This window comes from Abramis brama (assembly GCF_963993115.1).
Source record: "Abramis brama genome assembly, chromosome: 17".
Classification (NCBI taxonomy): Eukaryota; Metazoa; Chordata; class Actinopteri; order Cypriniformes; family Leuciscidae; genus Abramis; species Abramis brama.
This window is the reverse complement of record NC_139979.1, coordinates 20,107,147-20,126,984: the sequence shown is the minus strand read 5'-3', so window position 1 is coordinate 20,126,984 and position 19,838 is coordinate 20,107,147. Positions and strand designations below refer to the sequence as shown.

The 19,838-nt window shown below is 35.1% G+C and overlaps 2 protein-coding genes across 2 annotated transcripts; one reads left to right on the top strand and one right to left on the bottom strand.

Annotated features, from left to right (window-relative positions):
• The first annotated feature begins 4,275 nt into the window (after positions 1-4,275).
• Positions 4,276-8,881, top strand: mfap5 (microfibril associated protein 5). The gene is made up of 7 exons (XM_084089397.1): positions 4,276-4,395; positions 5,788-5,872; positions 5,991-6,020; positions 7,238-7,276; positions 7,352-7,439; positions 7,556-7,629; positions 8,414-8,881. Exons 2-7 carry the CDS (start codon positions 5,827-5,829, stop codon positions 8,515-8,517), a joined length of 381 nt encoding a protein of 126 aa, XP_083945523.1. The 5' UTR covers positions 4,276-4,395; positions 5,788-5,826; the 3' UTR covers positions 8,518-8,881.
• Positions 8,882-15,444: 6,563 nt separating this feature from the next.
• On the bottom strand, positions 15,445-18,381 carry aicda (activation-induced cytidine deaminase). Its single transcript, XM_084089265.1, has 5 exons — positions 18,326-18,381; positions 16,618-16,783; positions 16,213-16,492; positions 15,996-16,111; positions 15,445-15,624 (listed from the first exon to the last, which is right to left on the bottom strand). The coding sequence occupies exons 1-5, from the start codon at positions 18,343-18,345 to the stop codon at positions 15,574-15,576; spliced, it is 633 nt and encodes a 210-aa protein (XP_083945391.1). The 5' UTR covers positions 18,346-18,381; the 3' UTR covers positions 15,445-15,573.
• Between the last annotated feature and the right edge of the window lie 1,457 nt (positions 18,382-19,838).

The window sequence follows — 19,838 nt, the reverse complement described above, 5'->3', positions numbered from 1 at the left end:
TTACAAATTGACACAATTTCGCTTTGTTCATTTTTGCTCAACCAACGAAAACAGATCCAAACGAAGCCAAGCCAAAACAGAACGAAAAGTTGAGCACATATGACCAACACCGTATAATGGTATTTCCTTCCTGAATGAATCAGTGATTTTGAATGAATCGGTTGGGTAAATGATTCAATGACTTACTCAAAATGCACAAATAGGCTTGTCGCCACCTACTGGCATATACGCAGGACTGGAAATAACTATAAAAATCTCTTGAAACTTCGAGTAGAAATGTTGGTAACACTTTCTATGAAGCTCCATTTATACTTATTTATAAGTAAGTATTACTATTCTATAAATATATTTATAAAGCGAATTTAGACCTATACTGCATTATAAAATCAGTTATAGTTACATTTATATTATTTTTTATAATTACTTATTTATAAGTATTATATATTACTTATACTTAAGTCATGAATTTTCTTTTTCAATGTGCATGCTCATAATCCATTATACACTGATTTATAAGTATTAATTAGTCAGTTGTATGGTTCCATGAATGTATTTATAAAGATGCAACTAGCATTTTTATGTTGTTATTATATTATAGTTACAATGACTTTTTAGTAATTCAGATTTATTTTTGTCAAATAAGTGAATGTATTGTTATTAATAGCCGTGTTGAGTTCTTATAAATATGTATAGTGAGATAATACAGATACTTACCTCTATAAATGCATCATTGATTTAAAGGGATAGTTCACCCAAAAATGAAAATTCTGTCATCATTTACTCTCCCTCATGTTGTTCCAAACCTGTATGATTTCCTTTTTTCTGCTGAACACAAAAGAAGATATTTTAAAGAAGGTTGGTAATTAAACAGTTGCTGGTCCCCATTGACATCCATAGTATTTTTTTTCCTACTATGGAAGTCAATGGGGTCCATCAGTCGTTTGGTTACCGACTTTCTTCAAAATATCTTCTTTTGTGTTCAGCAGAAGAAAGAAAGTCATACAGGTTTGGAACAACTTGAGGGAGAGTAAATGATGACAGAATTTTCATTTTTGGGTGAACTATCCCTTTAAGTAAAGTGAAAACATAGGATGCAATTTTCCTAAAGCAAATGTTAAGAAATCACGAAGATGTGCTCATTATATCTTTTAAGTTGTTTATTTGTAAATGTAACTAATGAACAATAAATCATTAATACCAACAGTTGGAAAAATGTATCTTTTTAATGTTACATACTAGCAAAACACTGCAACAATATTTTTTTAAGATTTTAAACCGCTATAAGCAATACTGTGCATATGGTTGAGGAGATATAGATTTTAACAAATCAAAATGACCATTCATGATCTCTAATGCAAACATTAACCATTAAAGACATAATTGATAACTAATTGGTACAGCAAACAAGTGTCTCTGGAACTATTTTATATTTGATCATTTATAAATCCGTGTTTAATGGATTATGAGTATGCACATTGAAAAAGCAAATGCATGACTTATAAGTAATTATAAAAATAATATAAATGTAACTATAACTGTTCTTATAATGCAGTTAATGAGTCTTTATAAATATATTTATAGATTTGTAATACTTACTTATAAATAAGTATCAATGGGGCTATTATTCATTATAAGCATGGACTTCATAGAAAGTGTTACCGAAATGTTTTTATACTTTTTTAAATTTTACTCAAAATGTGTATATTTTATTTGAAAACATACAAAAAAATTGTATTAAAGCACCCATAACTGGCAGTCCAAGTATATGTAGTCGTATGTTTCAATGCTATAATGAACATTGAACATTACCCATGATTTGCTACCTGAAATTGCAATTTAGGGTCATTCAATGCCTGGCTTTGTAAAGACTTGTTTTATACTCACAACTACAATATCTTACTTGCTACTATAAACTTTCTATTATAAGCTGTCATGCAAAGATTTCAGTGTAAGAAATACTGAGCCAATTGTACTTACAAGAACAACTGAAAGTGAGGAGGTTAACCTTCAGTGCATTTGGGAGGGGTGGGAAGAAACATTCTTCCCATAAACAGGTCTATATATTATATGGTGTTTACTATCTGGCACGCTTAACTTATTTTTGTCGACTCAAGGAGGACCCACCGTGTCTCCCTCGGCCCACCCCACATGGCATGATGAAGCACATGAATTCCACAATCAGGTTGTGAGGTCGCAGGACACGGGTTTGGACTAGCTCACCTCTGGCTCTCTCCTGCCTATGCCTCCATCTGTCAAAATGTCATCAGCTCCTCTGGTGCTCAGTTTGTCGTCCTAAGACTACTGTCCCCACAGCACAGTATGGATATTGGGAAATCGTGCAGACATGTTGTGTCAACTGCATGATGACTGTCTGGCTGGGTCTAAAGAAGCCACCAGTTAAGCTAAAGGTCAATACTGAACCAACCATCCCAGTGGCACTGTGGGTTTCCCCCATTCATAGGTTGTGGGTTAGGGTCAGTATTTGCAGGGTTTATTTTCAGCAGTGGTAATTTTCCTTTCATTTACATGCCAGCCCTACATCAGAATGTCTAATATGTGACCCTGGACCACAAAACCAGTTACATGGGTACATTTTCTGAAATTGAGATTTATACATCACCGGGATAGGAAAACATTTGGCCGAGATACAGCTATTTGAAAATCTGGAATCTGAGGGTGCAAAAAAAATCTAAACATTGAGAAAATCGCCTTTAAAGATGTCCATCCGTCCTGCTGACGGACTCTGCCCTATTAGCATAGACCCGCCATGTTTATCTCCTCGCCAGAGCATTTAACAGCAGCGTTCATAAGAAATGTATTCTTATTACAGCTACTAAAGTTATTCAATCAAGAGCAGTGAGTGATTTTCTGTTTATCTTTTGTTGAAAGAATATTAACAGAAATATTACATATTAACAGAATATATAGCAGTAGGTGCTGTATATTACACTGCTTTCACTTTAATACTCAGATCTAATATACACATGTGATTTCTTGCTGTTTACGTTCACAGACATAACCAACTGTGTTTATGTGAACTTTGTTTGACACAACCTTGTGTGTATTTGACAGTTTAAGCGCAATAAGACGTGAAAGAGAATTTAGTTTAATACTCAGGGACGCACCTTCTGACAGCCTGCTTTCTGTGCGCGTGCTTCGGCCATATATCAGAAGTTTAGACTGATATTAATATTAACAATTAAATATATATTTCATAAATAATATTAAAAAGATTAAGATTATTTTCAGAAAATATATCTTACATTTATAAAATCCTACCTTACTAATTTTTTTTAGCATAAATCTAACTAATTTTATTGTGATTTGTGCCTAAAACGAAGAACAAATAGCTGGCGGGGTCAAAAAGTAATTCATGATGTAGTATCTTACGTAGATTTTCTTTAAAAAAATGTATCTCATAAAGGATGTTTAGCTATTTTTAATGGAAAGCAAGACAAAAATGCAGATTAAGAACAAAAATAACATCAAAATAATAATAATTTTAATAACAGTGAAAATGTAAGTCATATTATTAGTATTCTTATTATTAATATTAATAATAATAATTGTTATTATAATTATTCATATGAATGAATAATACTTACATGTTGACTTTTATGTAATTTTTATTACCTATGGAAAACAGTTATTATGAAAATGTCAAATCATTTATTTTTCATAGAATGAAAATGTATGGTGATCATTGGCTGTCAGACATGTTCAGAACAGCCAATCACCGATCTGTGGTGACGCCTGCTGGTGGATAGATTATATGTCGGCACAGACACTGTGATTTTGCCAAGTAAGACATGGGTCAATGTATTTAGTTGATCCTGGAACAACATTTGAGTCTGAAAATTTAGTCCTAACCCTAATCTTAACCCTACCCATAAACTTAACCCTACCCATAACTTATCCCTAAAATCAGAGGGAAATGATAGGTGAATAAAACTGATGTAGAAGCACCTAACCCTGGTCAAATCATGTTCACCATGTGAATTACAAAATGAATATCATATATATATATATATATATATATATATATATATATATATATATATATATATATATATATATAGTATATATATAATTTATACATACATATACATATTCTGGTTCAGAACACAAAATAAATCACCCATGCAGGACTGCCAAACAGGGCCCAAGACCAAATTATAAGGTCAAGCCCCCAATTTTTTTTTTTATAAAACCTTATTATCTATAAGGGCTATAACTCCAAAATTTGAATTAAAATGGGAAGAGCGAATGAGCAATAGAGAGAGAGAGAGAGAGAGACAGGCGGAGGGATGTTGAGGGGAGGGAAGAGAAAGGGAGGGGAAAGTAAAAGCCAAAGGATTCTGAAAAACACAAGGAGCAACAGAGGATTGGAAATTTGTAAGTATTATAAAAACAAATTCTTTTTAGAATATTACATCATTACCATCATCATAACACATCATCTGGTCATTGTTTTTAACATGCACACAGTAAAACAGAAGATATGCATTCAGAATGTGGGTAGTAAAGAATCTTAATGAGATGAATATGTAAAAATCTGCATTACTCTTGAAAAAACATGCAGCGGTATAAGAAATACACACTTCAAATGAAAAATAATGCAGAATGTGAGTGTAAACTGTGTGTTGATGCATGCACATTTGAGTTGTCAGTTTATAAATATGGAATTGATTCTTCAGGCGAAACTATGGTCTGAGGGAATGCATAGGAGTGCAGATGTGTTTATGTATGAGTTTGTGTGATTTTATGCATCTGTGTGTGTATGTAAGCATGTGTGTGTGTGATTTTGTTGAGACCACAGGGAGGGGTGGGAATGCACATTCTTTAGTGTGAGCTCATGTCTTGGACACAGAAATGCAGGCTTAGAGGAAAAGACTTGGGGAGAGACAAGGAAACAGACAAAGCTGGACGGATGGAACAGCTGTAACTGATATCTTTAATGAGCGATTGAGAACAGAGAACTTATGTTCTGTGACATCAATAAATGAGAATCTGCATGAGTCAGAGGCAAATGGAAATCTAGATTGGTCTGTCTTCTCATACAGAATTCTTTTAGAATTGATATATTTTGTCCAAGTCTTTCGAGGATGCCTATAAATGGTTATATTTTGGAAGTGCATGGTGACTCTTAAATGTGTTAACATCAGGGCCTATTTAGGAGAAAATCTGTTCTGTGACTGGACTGAAAGGTTTCTCAAAACAAAATACCCCCCAAAAAATAGGATATAAATAATAAATGCTGTTCTTTTGACTTTCTAATCATCAAAAAATCCTGGAAAAAAAAATTATTATCACAAATGTCCACAAAAATATAACACAACACTGATAATAAAAAGAAATGTTTCTTGAGCAGCAAATCAGCACATTAGAATAATTTCTGAATGATCACGTGACACTGAAGACTGGAGTAATGATGATGAAAATGCAGCTTAGCATCACAGAAATAAATTACATTTTAAAATATATTAAAATAGAAAACACTTATTTTAAAATGTAATACTATTTCACAATATTCTTGTTTTTAATGTATTTTTATCAATACATGCAGTCTTGGTAAGCAAAAGAAAATTCTTTCAAAAAGAATTTTACTGACCCTAAACATTTGGACGGTAATGTATTAACTCTTACTTTACCTCAACAATAACCTTATAATCTTTATTTATTTTACTTTTTACTCTGAAGGGGAAACAGTCTTCCATACCATCCACTTTAATTTTGAATACTCTGAAAGCTATTTCGGGGTTGTTATGATATTCTCTCTTTCTCCAGGCCCTGAGCTGTGATCGGACCCCGTAAAGACCCTGAAAGATGGGCAGCTATCCAGTCTCTGTGCTGCTATGCTGTTGTCTCTTTGGTAAGTTCATCAAAACAACCAAACAGAAGCCAATTAATTTAATTAATATGAATGAATGATTCCTTTTGAATGCCCAGCCAACAAAACTTTTCTGCTTTTTTTTCTTCTTCTCTCACAGTACTTGTTACTGTCCGGGCACAACAAGCTGGTAATTCACTATGACACTGTAACTATTTTGTTAAAATGATTGTGTGTGTGTGTGTGTGTGTGTGTGCGTGTGCGTGTGCGTGTGTGTGTGCGTGTGTGTGTTTGCTTTTTCAGGAATTGGTACATTGGTTTAAAACATCTATTCATTACATATATATTTTCATTAATGTCAGGGGCAAGTTGTCATGTTTTATCTGTTATCATTTAAATTATATATTTGTTTTGCTGTTTCATGGATAATTAGTGTTTTACAATAATTGAAAATGTATTGTTAATGTTTACCAACAGTCTAAAAAATAGTCTAAAAAGTAAAGAGTGATAAAAAAATCAAGAAAATCAGTCAAGAAAAAAAATCAAGAAAATATTTATAATGAACGTATATATTTATTTCGAGTTATGTCAACCTCTAAAAATATTTAATCTGGTAGAAATTCCTATTTGTAAGTAAAAAAATATATATATATAAAAAACCTTGTAATCACAAATGACTATAAAAGTCATATAAATTCATTGGTAATAAAAAGTGTAAACCCTAAATAACATTCAGAAAGATTATTTATATATTTTATTAAATCATTGTAGTTAAATATTATTGTTATAAATATAGCCTAGTTTATAATATTTATATAAATACATAAATATTTAATTAAATTAGTTTGTAATGCCACTTAGTTGTAGTAAATTTAAAAAAAAGGATGAAAACTGCTGTTTGTAGAAAATGGCTCTCTTGTCTAAAGATAAACTATTTCTATTATTATTTATTTATTTATTTATTTTATTAGGGACCATGTACAATTTCAAACATAAATGTTACCATTTGATGCATTGTACCAGAGTTAGCCACAGGCTAATTTACATCTGCAGTCCCCAGGCAGGAAATAAATTAACAAAACATACAAATAACACTCCCCCACCCCCCACCCCCTAAACACACATAAACAAAACACATTTTGTATAAACCATATTTCAAAAAACTCCTTGTTGTGGCAACTCACCCATTTGCCTGTTAAATGAACTGTATCTTTTTCCCTGGTCATAACGCAGAAATGTTCTTTAGTGTTTTTGTAGCCAAGACTTTAAGTACTTAAAGTATTAAAGTATGTGTCTTTACACACACTGACTTTCAAAAATAAACCTACCCTGAGTCAAAAGCGTGATAACTAGCCCTGGTCTCCCGTACACATTTTTAGTTTGCTGTGTTTTTCTTTTTTTTGCCAGAACTACAGGAAATTGATGTTTCTGCTTTGCCACCACCAGGTGAGTTTGTATATGCAGTAAATGCGAGTACGCCATTTGTATCAAGACAATAACAGTCTTGCTTCTGTCCTACAGACTGCAGAGAGGAAACATACCCCTGCACCAGGATGTACTCGGTTCATCGACCGATAAAGAGATGTATTCAATCTCTCTGTCTCTACAGGTGACTAACACAGAGCTATCTTTCCTGCTGACATTCTCCTCTGCTGAACATACAAAACGATTATTTGACGTATTTGACATGGTGCATGTCAAATAAATGACATCTGTTTCCTCCAGTCTTCCAAGAGTCTATGTGATCAACAAAGAGATCTGTGTGAGGACCGTGTGCCAGCAAGACGAGATCATGATGGGTGAGACACTCACAAACTACAGAACATCCCGCTAATGTGAATTGGAACTTGTGATTTTTGAATGGACCATTTTGTTATATATATTGTTGTGATATAGTGCAACTAAGAATAGTTGAATATTAAAAATAATATTGAGATATTATTCATATTAAAAATATTAGGATTATTTTCAGAGAATGTAGGCTATCTGTAAATTCTTAAAGTCCCCCTGTGGTGAAAATCAAGCTTTTAATGTTGTTTATATGTCTATGTGGTGTTTTTAATATGCTTTGAGACAAACCATGTGCAAATGCATAAGTCAACACCATTGCTGAGTATTTTCTCCTTAAAACTGGAATGAACCAAAGGCAGTCTCAAAAACACGGGTTGAAATCTCTGGTGTTTCTGACATCACAAACTACCTTGTAACCAAACACGTCAACGTGTGATCGTCAACAAGTACATCTCTGAGCTGGTGTGAGTGAGTGGAGGCGGGTCTAATTTTCATATTCATAGAACCGCATATACTAAATGAGGCAAAGGTGTGTTACATTCAAGTTTCAAGGAAAAAACGTTTAAATATTTGGTGATCAAAGGTGAGTTTAAAGGGATAAAATTATTGACTACAGGGAGACTTTATTATCATACTCTACCATTCAAAAGTTTAGATTCAATAAAAAAAGATTTTTAAAGAAGACTTCCATGCCCACCAAGGCTGCATTTATTTGATCCAAAATAAAAACTCAATCTTATGGTGGTAAGTACTCTCTCTCTCTCTCTCTCTCTCTCTCTCTCTCTCTTTCAGCTGAACTCTGTAGAGAGAAATCTGGGTGGCCAAAACGCCAAAAGAGGACAACTAGGAGACACTGTCGCCGTGGCTACCCAAAAAACTGGGCAAACAAGGCCTAAAGTCAGATGGATGACAAAGTCAGAGAGAAAAAGAAGAGAGTTCTGGTTCCAACAAATACAAATCTGAATGTTGAATTTTTTAATGTTGTGTTCCTAAAACAAACGAAGCGGACACAATCATTACTGTTCAATATCACTTTTCATCACCTTTTTATCATTTTAAAGTTTGTGCTTGGAACTTAAATAAGCTTGGTTGAATGTCTCAGAGTTTTAATTCTCTGGTGCTGAATGTTAAAAAAGCCCACTGTATAACCACTATATGTGCTTTATATTCTTCTAGTATACTGTATATGTCCACACCAACCACTGTAAGTAAAAGACAACATCCACAATAGCAAATAAAAATGTTTATATGTTTCATTTATATGTTTCAGAATTAATTTTTTACTCTCAAAGATCAGACTAATTTGTTCTGGACTTTCCTGTTTTTATATGTCAGGATGTAATTGTTGTGTTTAGCATGGGGTTTTAGGATAACCTGTTATTATAGAAAACTACCAGAACAGATTATCGTAATATCGTAATCATATAAAATCATGAATAAAAAAAATAAAAAATGATGAGCATGGATAAATCACTAATCTTTTAAAGTCATCATGAAATCAAAATTTACCCTATTTACTTTGTTAGCACACATTACTCGTCTTGTGGTGAACAATTAATCCGTGCAAGTTAATACAAAAAAAATAGTTTGACATGGTTATCTTTGATAAAAATCTGAAAACTTCTACTGCTCTGGAATGGTGTTCCTTCTCTGATGACATCAGTTTGACGGCTTGTGTTGAATTTCCTTACCACTCCCCTCCAACCATCAGTCTGATATGAGCGAGGGATGGAGAGGAGGTGTGCTTAAGTAAAACCCCGCCCTCTATTCAATATTCAGTTTCACTTGGGCTGGATCCCACATGGCACACTCTGGCCTTGTGGACCTCCTTCGAGTTCACACTTGGTGATGTCAGGAAGTTCAGACCTAAGGGACGCTGGCCTCGAGTCCACAAGGGCACATGAGAGTGTATTTTGGGACAGGCAAACAGGCACGAAACTCCTCCCCTCATTTATCTGATTGGGCATTCACAATGATTCCTGGGTAGGTAACTCATGCGGAGGGTGCGAAAGTGCGGGCTTCACCGAAGTCTGCATCGAGGTCACAAAGGCGACTACGGTCACGGCATTTGTGCTCCGGAGAAGCACGGTCACGCCATCTACGCTTAAAAATATATTGCGCGTCTACACAAGGTTGCGTGGTAGGTGTAGGCCAGGGTTCACCAATCTCGGTCCTGGAGGGCCGCTGTCCTGCAGAGTTTAGCTCCAACCCCAATTAAACACCTGAACCAGCTAATCAAGGTCTCACTAGGCATACTAGAAACTTTCAAACAGGTGTGTTGGAGCTGGTTGGAGCTAAACTCTGCAGGGACAGCGGCCCTCCAGGACCGAGATTGGTGAACCCTGGTGTAGGCGCTTGGTGTCGGTAGACATATTTAAAAAAAATATAATAAAATAAATAAAATCAAATTGTTTTCTGCAAACTCCACCAGATTCTTGTTCTACATCTCCCCGAGTACCACTGTGGGGAATTTCATGTTGTTCTACTGTTTCATTCTGTAATAATTGCCTGCCAAAGTCATGACCAATACTATTTACCTTGCCATATAGGCATATATGATAAATTCATAAAAAAATATATAATCAAATTGTTTTCTGCAAACTCCACCAGTTTCTTGTTATATACGTCTCCCCGAGTACCACTGTGGGGAATTTCATGTTGCTTTACTGTTTCATTCTGTAATAATTGCCTGCCAAAGTCATGACCAATACTATTTACCTTGCTATATAGGCATATTTGATAAATTCATAAAAAAATATAATCAAATTGTTTTCTGCAAAATCCACCAGATTCTTGTTGTATGTCTCCCCGAGTACCACTGTGGGGAATTTCATGTTGCTTTACTATTTTATTCTGTAATAATTGCCTGCCAAAATCATGACCAATACTATTTACCTTGCCATATAGGCATATTTTATAAATTCATAAAAAATTATAATCAAATTGTTTTCTGCAAACTCCACCAGATTCTTGTTGTACGTCTACTCGAGTACCACTGTGGTGATTTTCATGTTGCTTTACTGTTTCATTCTTTAATAATTGCTTGCCAAAGTCATGACCAATACCGTTTACCTTGCTATATAGGCATATTTTATAAATTCATCAAAAAATGAAATCAAATTGTTTTCTACAAACTCCACCAGATTCTTGTTCTACATCTCCTTTAGTACCACTGTGGTGAATAGCATGTTGCTTTACTGTTTCATTCTGTAATAATTGCCTGCCAAAGTCATGACCAATACTATTTACCTTGACATATAGACATATTTTATAAATTTATAAAAAAAAATATAATCAAATTGTTTTCTGCAAACTCCACCAGATTCTTGTTGTACGTCTCCCCGAGTACCACTGTGTTGAATTTCATGTTGCTTTATTGTTTCATTCTGTAATAATTGCTTGCCAAAGTCATGACCAATACTGTTTACCCAACGCATTCTCATCCTAGGGCGTCATATACTGACGCTTTTGACATTTCGTCTACATCCAACGCACATGGCACCCTTTAGCGTCATTATGACACGCACAGAGCTTTGTTCGTTATGGGTAGGTTTAGGTCTGGGGTAGGGTTAGGGTTAGACCGCTAGGAGGCGCCTTCTGGCCCATATCTATCTGCGTCTCATATTGACACTAAAGGGTGCCATGTGCGTTGGATGTAGACGAAATGTCAAAAGCGTTGTGGTTTAAAAATAAACATTCTGACATAAACACTCTGTCAGCTACACTGTTTACTTCTGAATATTATATTTTATTCACGGCCATCATTTGTAGTAGCCTATTCACAAACTGTTTGCTAAACTGTTATATGACGCCTTGGGATGAGATCGGGCTGGTTTACCTTGCTATATAGGCATATTTTATAAATTCATATAAAAATGAAATCAAATGTTTTCTGCAAACTCCACCAGATTCTTGTTCTACATCTCCTTGAGTACCACTTTGGCGAATTTCATTTTGCTTTGCTGTTTTATTCTTTTATAATTGCCTGACAAAGTCATGACCAATACTGTTTACCTTGCTAAATAGGCATATTTTATAAATTCATAAAAGAAAGAAAGATTAGTTAGAAAGAAAGATATATAGAAAGAACGAAAAAAAGAATGAAACAGTAAAGCAACATGGAATTCACCACAGGGGTACTCAAGGAGAAGTAGAACTAGAATCTGGAGGAGTTTGCAGAAAACAATTTGATTTCATTTTTTTATGAATTTATAAAATACTAGTGCAAGGTGCCCGTGCAAAATCAGTTTTTGTGTGTTTTTAGTAATTGTTGGTTTGGTGTGTTTGAGTGCTCATTGTTACAATTACACAGCAAAGTTCAGTGACATTTTTATTTGTGCATGGTAGAAAGCAAATACTGATACTGACATAATGACATACAATAAATATGGAATATTTAACTACACGATTGAGGGAGCAGGCTACACAGTGAACGCAGATGGCAGAGCGCAGATGGCGTGACCGCAGTCATTTGGGGTCCAGCCTTGGAAATAAGTCACAATGAAGTAAAGTCAGTTGCAACTTCCAGTTCACAGGGACATTTAAAAATTAAGAATGGTCAATTTTGATTTCATGGTGACTTTAACACAACAAAGTGGCCAATTTGCATGTAGTATCATGGAATGTTATAGATAGATCAAACAGTAGGGGGCGACAGACATGATAAAAAGACTGCAGAAAGCAACTTACTGTGAATTAACTCAAGACCTGTCCGGGAAACAAAACATCTGTGATACAAGTGTATTCTCTGAGTAATTCTTTGTTTTGATAAGTGGAGATAAATAATAGAAATGATGTAATGATTTGATTTATGGCCTGTGCCTGGTGCCTGAAATGGTTTACTGATCTCACTGGTCATGAATAACACATTTTTTAGACAATATGTCGACAATATGTTTACTGATATGTAAACAGATGGAAGACGGAAATCTTTGTTACTTTGTTCTTTCTCTTCTTCCCAGTTTTGAAATCATAATCACCGGAAATGCCGTTAAATGCGATTTGTACCTTTCTACACCAACAGTGTTTGAGTAGTTTCGTACATTATATTCATGAGACAAAACGACAGTCTTTCATTCTGGTTGAAGAACTCTTTCACTTGCCATTAGATCCAGACTCAGAGCACATGGTTTCCACAACTAGCCTACATAGATGGGAAACAGATCCCTCTACTGGACACAAGGGAAACAGGGATACAGAGGGAACATTTACTGTAGGTCCCTGAAATATAAACTAAACAAGTGAACATGCAGAAATATGCCTTGCTTAAATACAGTTTTCTAAAAAATGTAAAAAATAATAATAATAACAAAAAAATACATATAAAATACATACAGTATATATATATATATATATGTGTGTGTGTGTGTGTGTGTGTGTGTGTGTGTGTGTGTGTGTGTGTGTGTGTGTGTGTGTGTGTGTGTGTGTGTGTGTGTGTTAACGTATTAAATTGAATAAATTATTTCCAGAAGATCCAAAATTCTGATTCTGTATGATCTTCAATAAAAAATAATATTTATTTAAGGTTGAGGAGAGAATTCAGTCTATGCTGTAAAACAATTATATGATCAATAAGTTATGACAACATGATTTTTACATTGTTTCAACTCATCAAAATAAGTTAAGCAATTTTCAACTTTTATAAGTTATACAAGATTCAAATAAAATATGTTTTAAGTCAGTTTAATGTAATTTAAGTTAAAATTACTTAAACATCCAAGTTGATTTTACTTAATTTAAGGTGGCAACTTTTTTTTTTACAGTACACATTGTGTGTGTGTGTGTGTGTGTGTGTGTGTGTGTGTGTGTGTGTGTGTGTGTGTGTGTGTGTGTGTGTGTGTGTGTGTGTGTGTGTGTGTGTGTTTTAGACTACATTGTGAATTCCTGCTGGTTTATGCTGGATTTTTAAGCAGGGATGTTTCAAGAAAGCAACATATGTCCACTCACTGTCCAGAATCAAGAAATGTTGATAAACTTCAGAAAGTGTGGGCAGAACTGCATAAAAATGTTGCACTAGTCGCCCACACAGTAGCCTACATACTAGCCTCAACAATACACATGATGTATACACTGTGTAAACAACTGCTGTATATAAGAATTTCACTATTACTGAGTTTACCCAATTTGGTCAAATTAGGATGTTAGGATGGGTCTTCAATCGTCAACCCCCTGGCCAAGGACCTCTTGATGTGTGGAGCCATAGATATGTGTATACATGTATCTACTGGTGGAGCAGTGACCCAAGTTACAAAAGTGGTATAAAAATAAATACTACCATATTCATGAATTTACACAGGCATCACGTTTTGGTCCACAAAGAAGGTTAGCATGCAAATAAAAAAAATTGCTTTAATAAATGAAAACAAAGGCAGTATTCCAAACAGAGTAGCAGCGTAACTGTGCTCTAAACACAAACAACACCAGAAAATTAACACAAAGAACTGAAAGGCTTAAATACACAAGATAAGAAACTGAATGCAAACATATGTGATCTAATTAATCATACAATGAATAAATAACCATGGAAACTAACTAGTGGCGGGAAAATGAGAACAAAAGAAAACTAACTAGAGGAATAAGGCAGGCAAAACAGAAACAGATCACAGTGAAAATGAAACCAAAACTGAGTTTAACCATTACAAAAGGCTTCATTGTTATGATACTTACATTACAAAGCCATTCAAATTATCATTACTGATGTTCATAGTTATATACTTGCACATTTCATTTTAATGTTGGTGGGGCAATGAAACATTCAGCAAACTTTTACCCCTGGTTTCACAGACAAGGCTTAAGATATAGACCCAGACTAAAATGCATGTTTGAGCTGTTTTTACTGAAAGCAACTTGCACTGACATATCTTAAAATACATTGGTTCCATTGTTTTGTCTCAAGATGTACATCAGTAATGTTATTTTCTAAGGCACATTTATAAAAGCTATAAATGTCCTAATTGAACTAAGGCCTCTTCTGAACTAACTCATTTTCTGGTTAATCTATGCATATGTTTTCACTCTTTCATGGCAAAGTCTTGTATATTCAATGTTACACTGCAACTCTGAGCCCTTGTATCCTGCTTTCCCGTGTCTTAGGGTATGTTTACATGACAACAATATACTAAAAAGAGACAACAATGCTGGCAAAACGATCCCGGTTCACACGGATCTGAGACAATGACTTAAAAGGCTGTATTATCAATGCCAGGCCAGTAGTTGACGATGTCACTTTGTAAAGAAACACTCCGCGAACATGTAATACGCATGAGTATGACGTCACCGTTTTCACAAATTCACATTTTTGTTGGTTACATGGAGATGGTAAAGGCATCATTTTCAAAACCTTGCACTTCGAAACCCGTTTTCATTAGCTTGCATTTTCAGGCCCTCAAAATGCCATTTTTGTGTAAATGAACGGCCAAAACGCTTGGCCAATTATCAATTATCAATTCTTATCAAAGTTTCATCTTAATATTTTTGTGGAAATCATGATATGTTTTTCCAGGACTCTTTGATGAATTAAAAGGTCAAAAGAACTAAATTTATTTAAAATATAAATCTTTTGTAGCAAAAGATAAAATATCTAAATAAGATAAGCTAAATATCTTTACTATATAAAATGAACGCTTCCTTGCTGAATAATTGTATTAATTTATTTCAAAAATCTAAAATCTTACTGACCCCAGATTTGAATTTTGAAGTGAATGAAACATAGAGTATGTATTCCACAGACATTACTAAAAATAATACTGGATTATCACAGATAAAATGGTAATGCCAAAAAACAGCTTTTATTTTGACATCCAAAATAACCACATTAATGCTATACATACAGTACAAGATCAGGTCAATTTCAAGTCAAAGGATTCAAATCTCAGGTAATACAGCACCATTTCTCTTCATCCCAGTCGGTTCATATTTCAGTGTTCATTGATTTGTGAATCTCATATTTGTGATCATAGCCCGAGTAGAGTAAAAACATCCCTCAGATCCTCAGTCTCGCAGGGCTACAGTGAAAAAGAAAGCAAATCATGACCTCTGACCTCATCAAATATTTACTTATAAATATGGATCACAACCACAAAAGCTACCATTAAATAAAGTGAATTCATGTAAAGTGGGGCACTTTCTTAATGACTAAATATTGCTATAAATGGCCACATCAGTGTCATCTCACATTACCCAGACAGCAATGTCGGCCCAGATCCGGCCCACACCTGTTACGCGTGGAATCAACATGTACCAGATGTGGCCCAGATCAGGGCCGACACTACGTTGCTGTCTGGGTAGTCAGAGTGATATGATTGAAATTAGTTAGTATTCATTATAATCTTGTAATTTAATGCCATGGTCGTATTAAGATTATTAAATTTGTAACCTGCAGGATCTGATTGAGTTTTCGAACGAGTCGGACAGAGTTTTGCTGAAGGTCATCCCAGGCTTTAAATCTCCTCTCCCTCCGAGCAACAAATGTTTGCCAGCAGTAGAAATAGTCTAAAAACAGAACAGAATAAAGGACAAGAGTGTGGCATGTAATTTGCAACATTGCATCACAAATATTAACCACGCCCCCCTTTGTTCCCTCCCCCATTTACCTTTATACGTCATCACAGAGATCTGCACTCCTGCCCTCTTCAAGTGTCGCAGTCCTTCCCTCTCCAGGCTGTCCTCTTCATCACAGAAGTAAAGGCGTGACACAAAGATTCTCAGACGAAGGTTGGGCGTCTGCGACAGGAAGTGGGCGAGTTGTTGAGCGCATTTAGAGCAGGGCGACCAGGAGCAGAACCAGGTCACTGAGTAACATATTCTTGCACCGTCCACACTTGAACCACACAGGCCCGGACACAACGCACCCAAGTAACGCAGAAAGAGCAGCTTGAGATGAAACAGGAGATAAAGGTTACAGATGGAGAAAGAATGAGTAAGAGGAAAGTCATTAACTCTATAATAATGCCTTTATGATAATATCTTTTCTCATTATCAGTTCATCTTCCCCTCACTTCTACATGGCAGCCGGTGCGATTGCGCAGGTGTCCGAAGTCAAAGGAGAGGGAGTCTGGGCCGGTGCGTCTCTTTACTACAAAACAAAGGTACGTCTCGTGTCTCCCTCGGGCCCAGCGCACATTCTTATAATGGAAGATGAATTTCCTCTGGGTCATGAGCACACTACAGTAAAACATGACACTCTGTTATTCATTTGCATCACATTTGTCATTAAAAATAGATAATGGAGTACACACTGCAAAAATCAGTGTGTTTTTTTTTTACCTTCTGGTTCTGTTCGCGTGTCAATTTCAATTAAATGATTGTACTATATTTTAGTTAAATAATGTTTTTTATTTAATATTTTGTATTTTTAGGGGATTTTATAGTAGTAAATTATACTTATATAGTAATTATAATCCCTTTATTCACTTTTTGAGCATATACTTGAAAATGAAAATTTCCAACTTAAACTGTCATAAATCTTAAATGCTTTGGAGCGCAAACTTAAATTTGGTCTCTTTTTAAACATGACACGTGGCAGATGAAGTGGGAAAAAAATGTAAAAAGTGAACTTGTAAAAAGTGAAAAAACACACAAAAAGAAAATGTAAATTTTTTATATGAAATACATATTTTCCAAAACATGTTTTACTCTAAAACTGTTAGAAAATCAAAGCCATAAATCTAAAAAAGTAGTGTTCCAAAATTGAGGTTGATATCTCAAAAAATGAGCTTTCAGTAAGAATTTGTTTATGCGCAGTACCAAACGTTTCCAGTGGATACAATTCACCTCCCATTCATTTCCAATGTGGTCATTTTTGGCCAGGAACAATACAAGTGACTGTTTTTTTCAGGATTATTTAACCTTTTCGAGTCAAGTCCATGTTTTTTTTGTGTTCACACAACACATGCCAAAACCTTTACCAAGTTTTGTACCATTCCAATGAAGTAAAAAATGTAACTTTTATATATATAATTTTTCGGTCAAAAATTACCGAACAGCACCAGAGGGTTAATTTCCAGTAAAAATATCTCTGTCTTTAAAAAAAGAATAAACATAATTCAAGATACATTTTCAGAAAATATATCTGTATACATAATTCCAATTCTCAAATAAATGTCTTGCAAATGCAAAGATTTTTAGATATTTTTATTGTAAAAAAGCAAAAAACTGTTTAAACATTATTAATAAAAACTTCTAAACTGTAATATTGTGCTAAAAATAGTTCTTAGTTACTTTCAAATGTAACAAATCTAAAATGTAATCACACATCAAATATAATCATAAAATATTATCACATCACAGGGAACTTTTGCACCTATAGAAATTGAATAATTCAGAAAGTCCCATCTGCAGCATCACATTGTTCAGCATGGCTGGGACACCTGCAGTCATTAGTAGTCGGTTAAGTTTAGACTTGGTTCTCAACCATGTGCATGTAAAAATAGACATGCATCTAATAATTCCCACAATCACTCACAGACATTCACACTAATAACTATCAGTTTCAATTTACACCTTCTGAAACTGGAGAAAGTTTGAAAACAGGTCAATGCTCTTGCACGTCATTAAAGTGCATGAACTGAATGCACCAATGCATTGATTTATTCCTTTATTAATAAGTTCTTATAAAGATGGGTAGATAGCTTTATCTGCATAGCGCATTAAGACAAAAAAAATCCCCCCTTGTCTCTCACTATCACTTGTTTTGTTTTCACTTACCTGTCCAGCTTGCTGATCATTCCGAAAGTCGAAACTTGCTAACTCATTTAGTCACATCAGTGAGAGTTTAAAAATGGGTAGAGGAAGAGGGAGGTATAGAAAACGTATGACATACTCATATAGCTGTAAGAAAGAGGGTCACTGATTGGGTGAAAATGGTTTTCAAACCTCTTTGGGTGGGTTAGGTGAATTTAAACAGTGACACGGCTCAATAATCAGTGTATGTGATATTTAAAGAGATATGTAAAAGAGTTACAGTCTTAGTTGCACTGACAAAAGACAAAAGAGGTGTTGCATAGGTTAAATTGTGAAATGGCATGACAGAAGGATGCATGCATTTACTATCTATTTTTCTAAATCTTTATTCCTTAAGTTTCTACAATTGCTCTTGACCTTGCCTTAACCGCATATTAGTCTCTTGAACGGTTGACGTGTTTTCAAACCTTTTTGCTCCAGAATGTGCGTCAGAAATTGCTGCCAACGACATAACCAAAGCCAGTTGGAAAATTCCAGATCTCTTGACTTGCACCCAGTCAGGGAACCCTCCGCTTCATTTTTCCCACACAACCCAAACACTCCCATATACCTTCTCTCTCTTGCTCAGATTTTCTCCATCCGCACCCTTTCCACTTGTTTAGTTTTTCCCACAGGGGAAGCTTGTTTTACTACAGGAGGTCATCACCACAACCCCTGGAGAGACCTTCCCAGTGGGTTTTTTCCAAAAAGCCACTTAACCTTCACACAAGCAAGCACACCAGCGCACAGGTATAGGGAGAGGACCCGGTGAATCTGCCTGGTTAAGGAAGGAGAGTAGCACATCTACTGTGTGCTTATTCATTTGTTTCCGTCTGCAACCGTCTTTGACTCTTTCCTGGTGACATTAAAGTTGGCATCCCGTGTGTTTGTCTGTCTCCAGTCACTCTACTTCACCCTCTCATGCACTCTGCGGCCAGGGAAATCACCGCTCTCCAATGAGCTCCCTCTCAAGTGTGTGTAAGTGTATGTCTGAATTCGAACATCTGGAAGAGATCTGTCTGCTCCCATGATTTACCTTCCGACCACAAGTCTTTCTGAGGTCTTACCACAATGCGCTATGTGTGTAGAACTTGGGAAAACAGAGAAAAGAATATACTGAAGGTCCTGCTCCCGTTAAAGTTGATTCTCATGATTTTTTATTTTTTTTTACCTGATATTAATTTGCTTTAATGTGCATTTTCAAGAAAAGACAAATATAAATCTTATAATATACACTGACAATACTTATTATAAAAGGCCAGTTTGCCCAAGAATGAAAGTTCTGTCATCATTAACTCATCCTCATGTTGTTACAAGCATGTCTTTCTTCTCTGGAGCACAAAACAAGATAGTCTCAGTTCTTTTTTGTCAACACTTTGAAAGTCAGATGGATCTGATGTTGTTTTGGAGCCCATTGGACTTTCATTGCAAGGACAAAAACAGCTAAAACGGGTTGATGAATTTGTAACGTTTGGTTCTCACAGGTGACACAAAACCC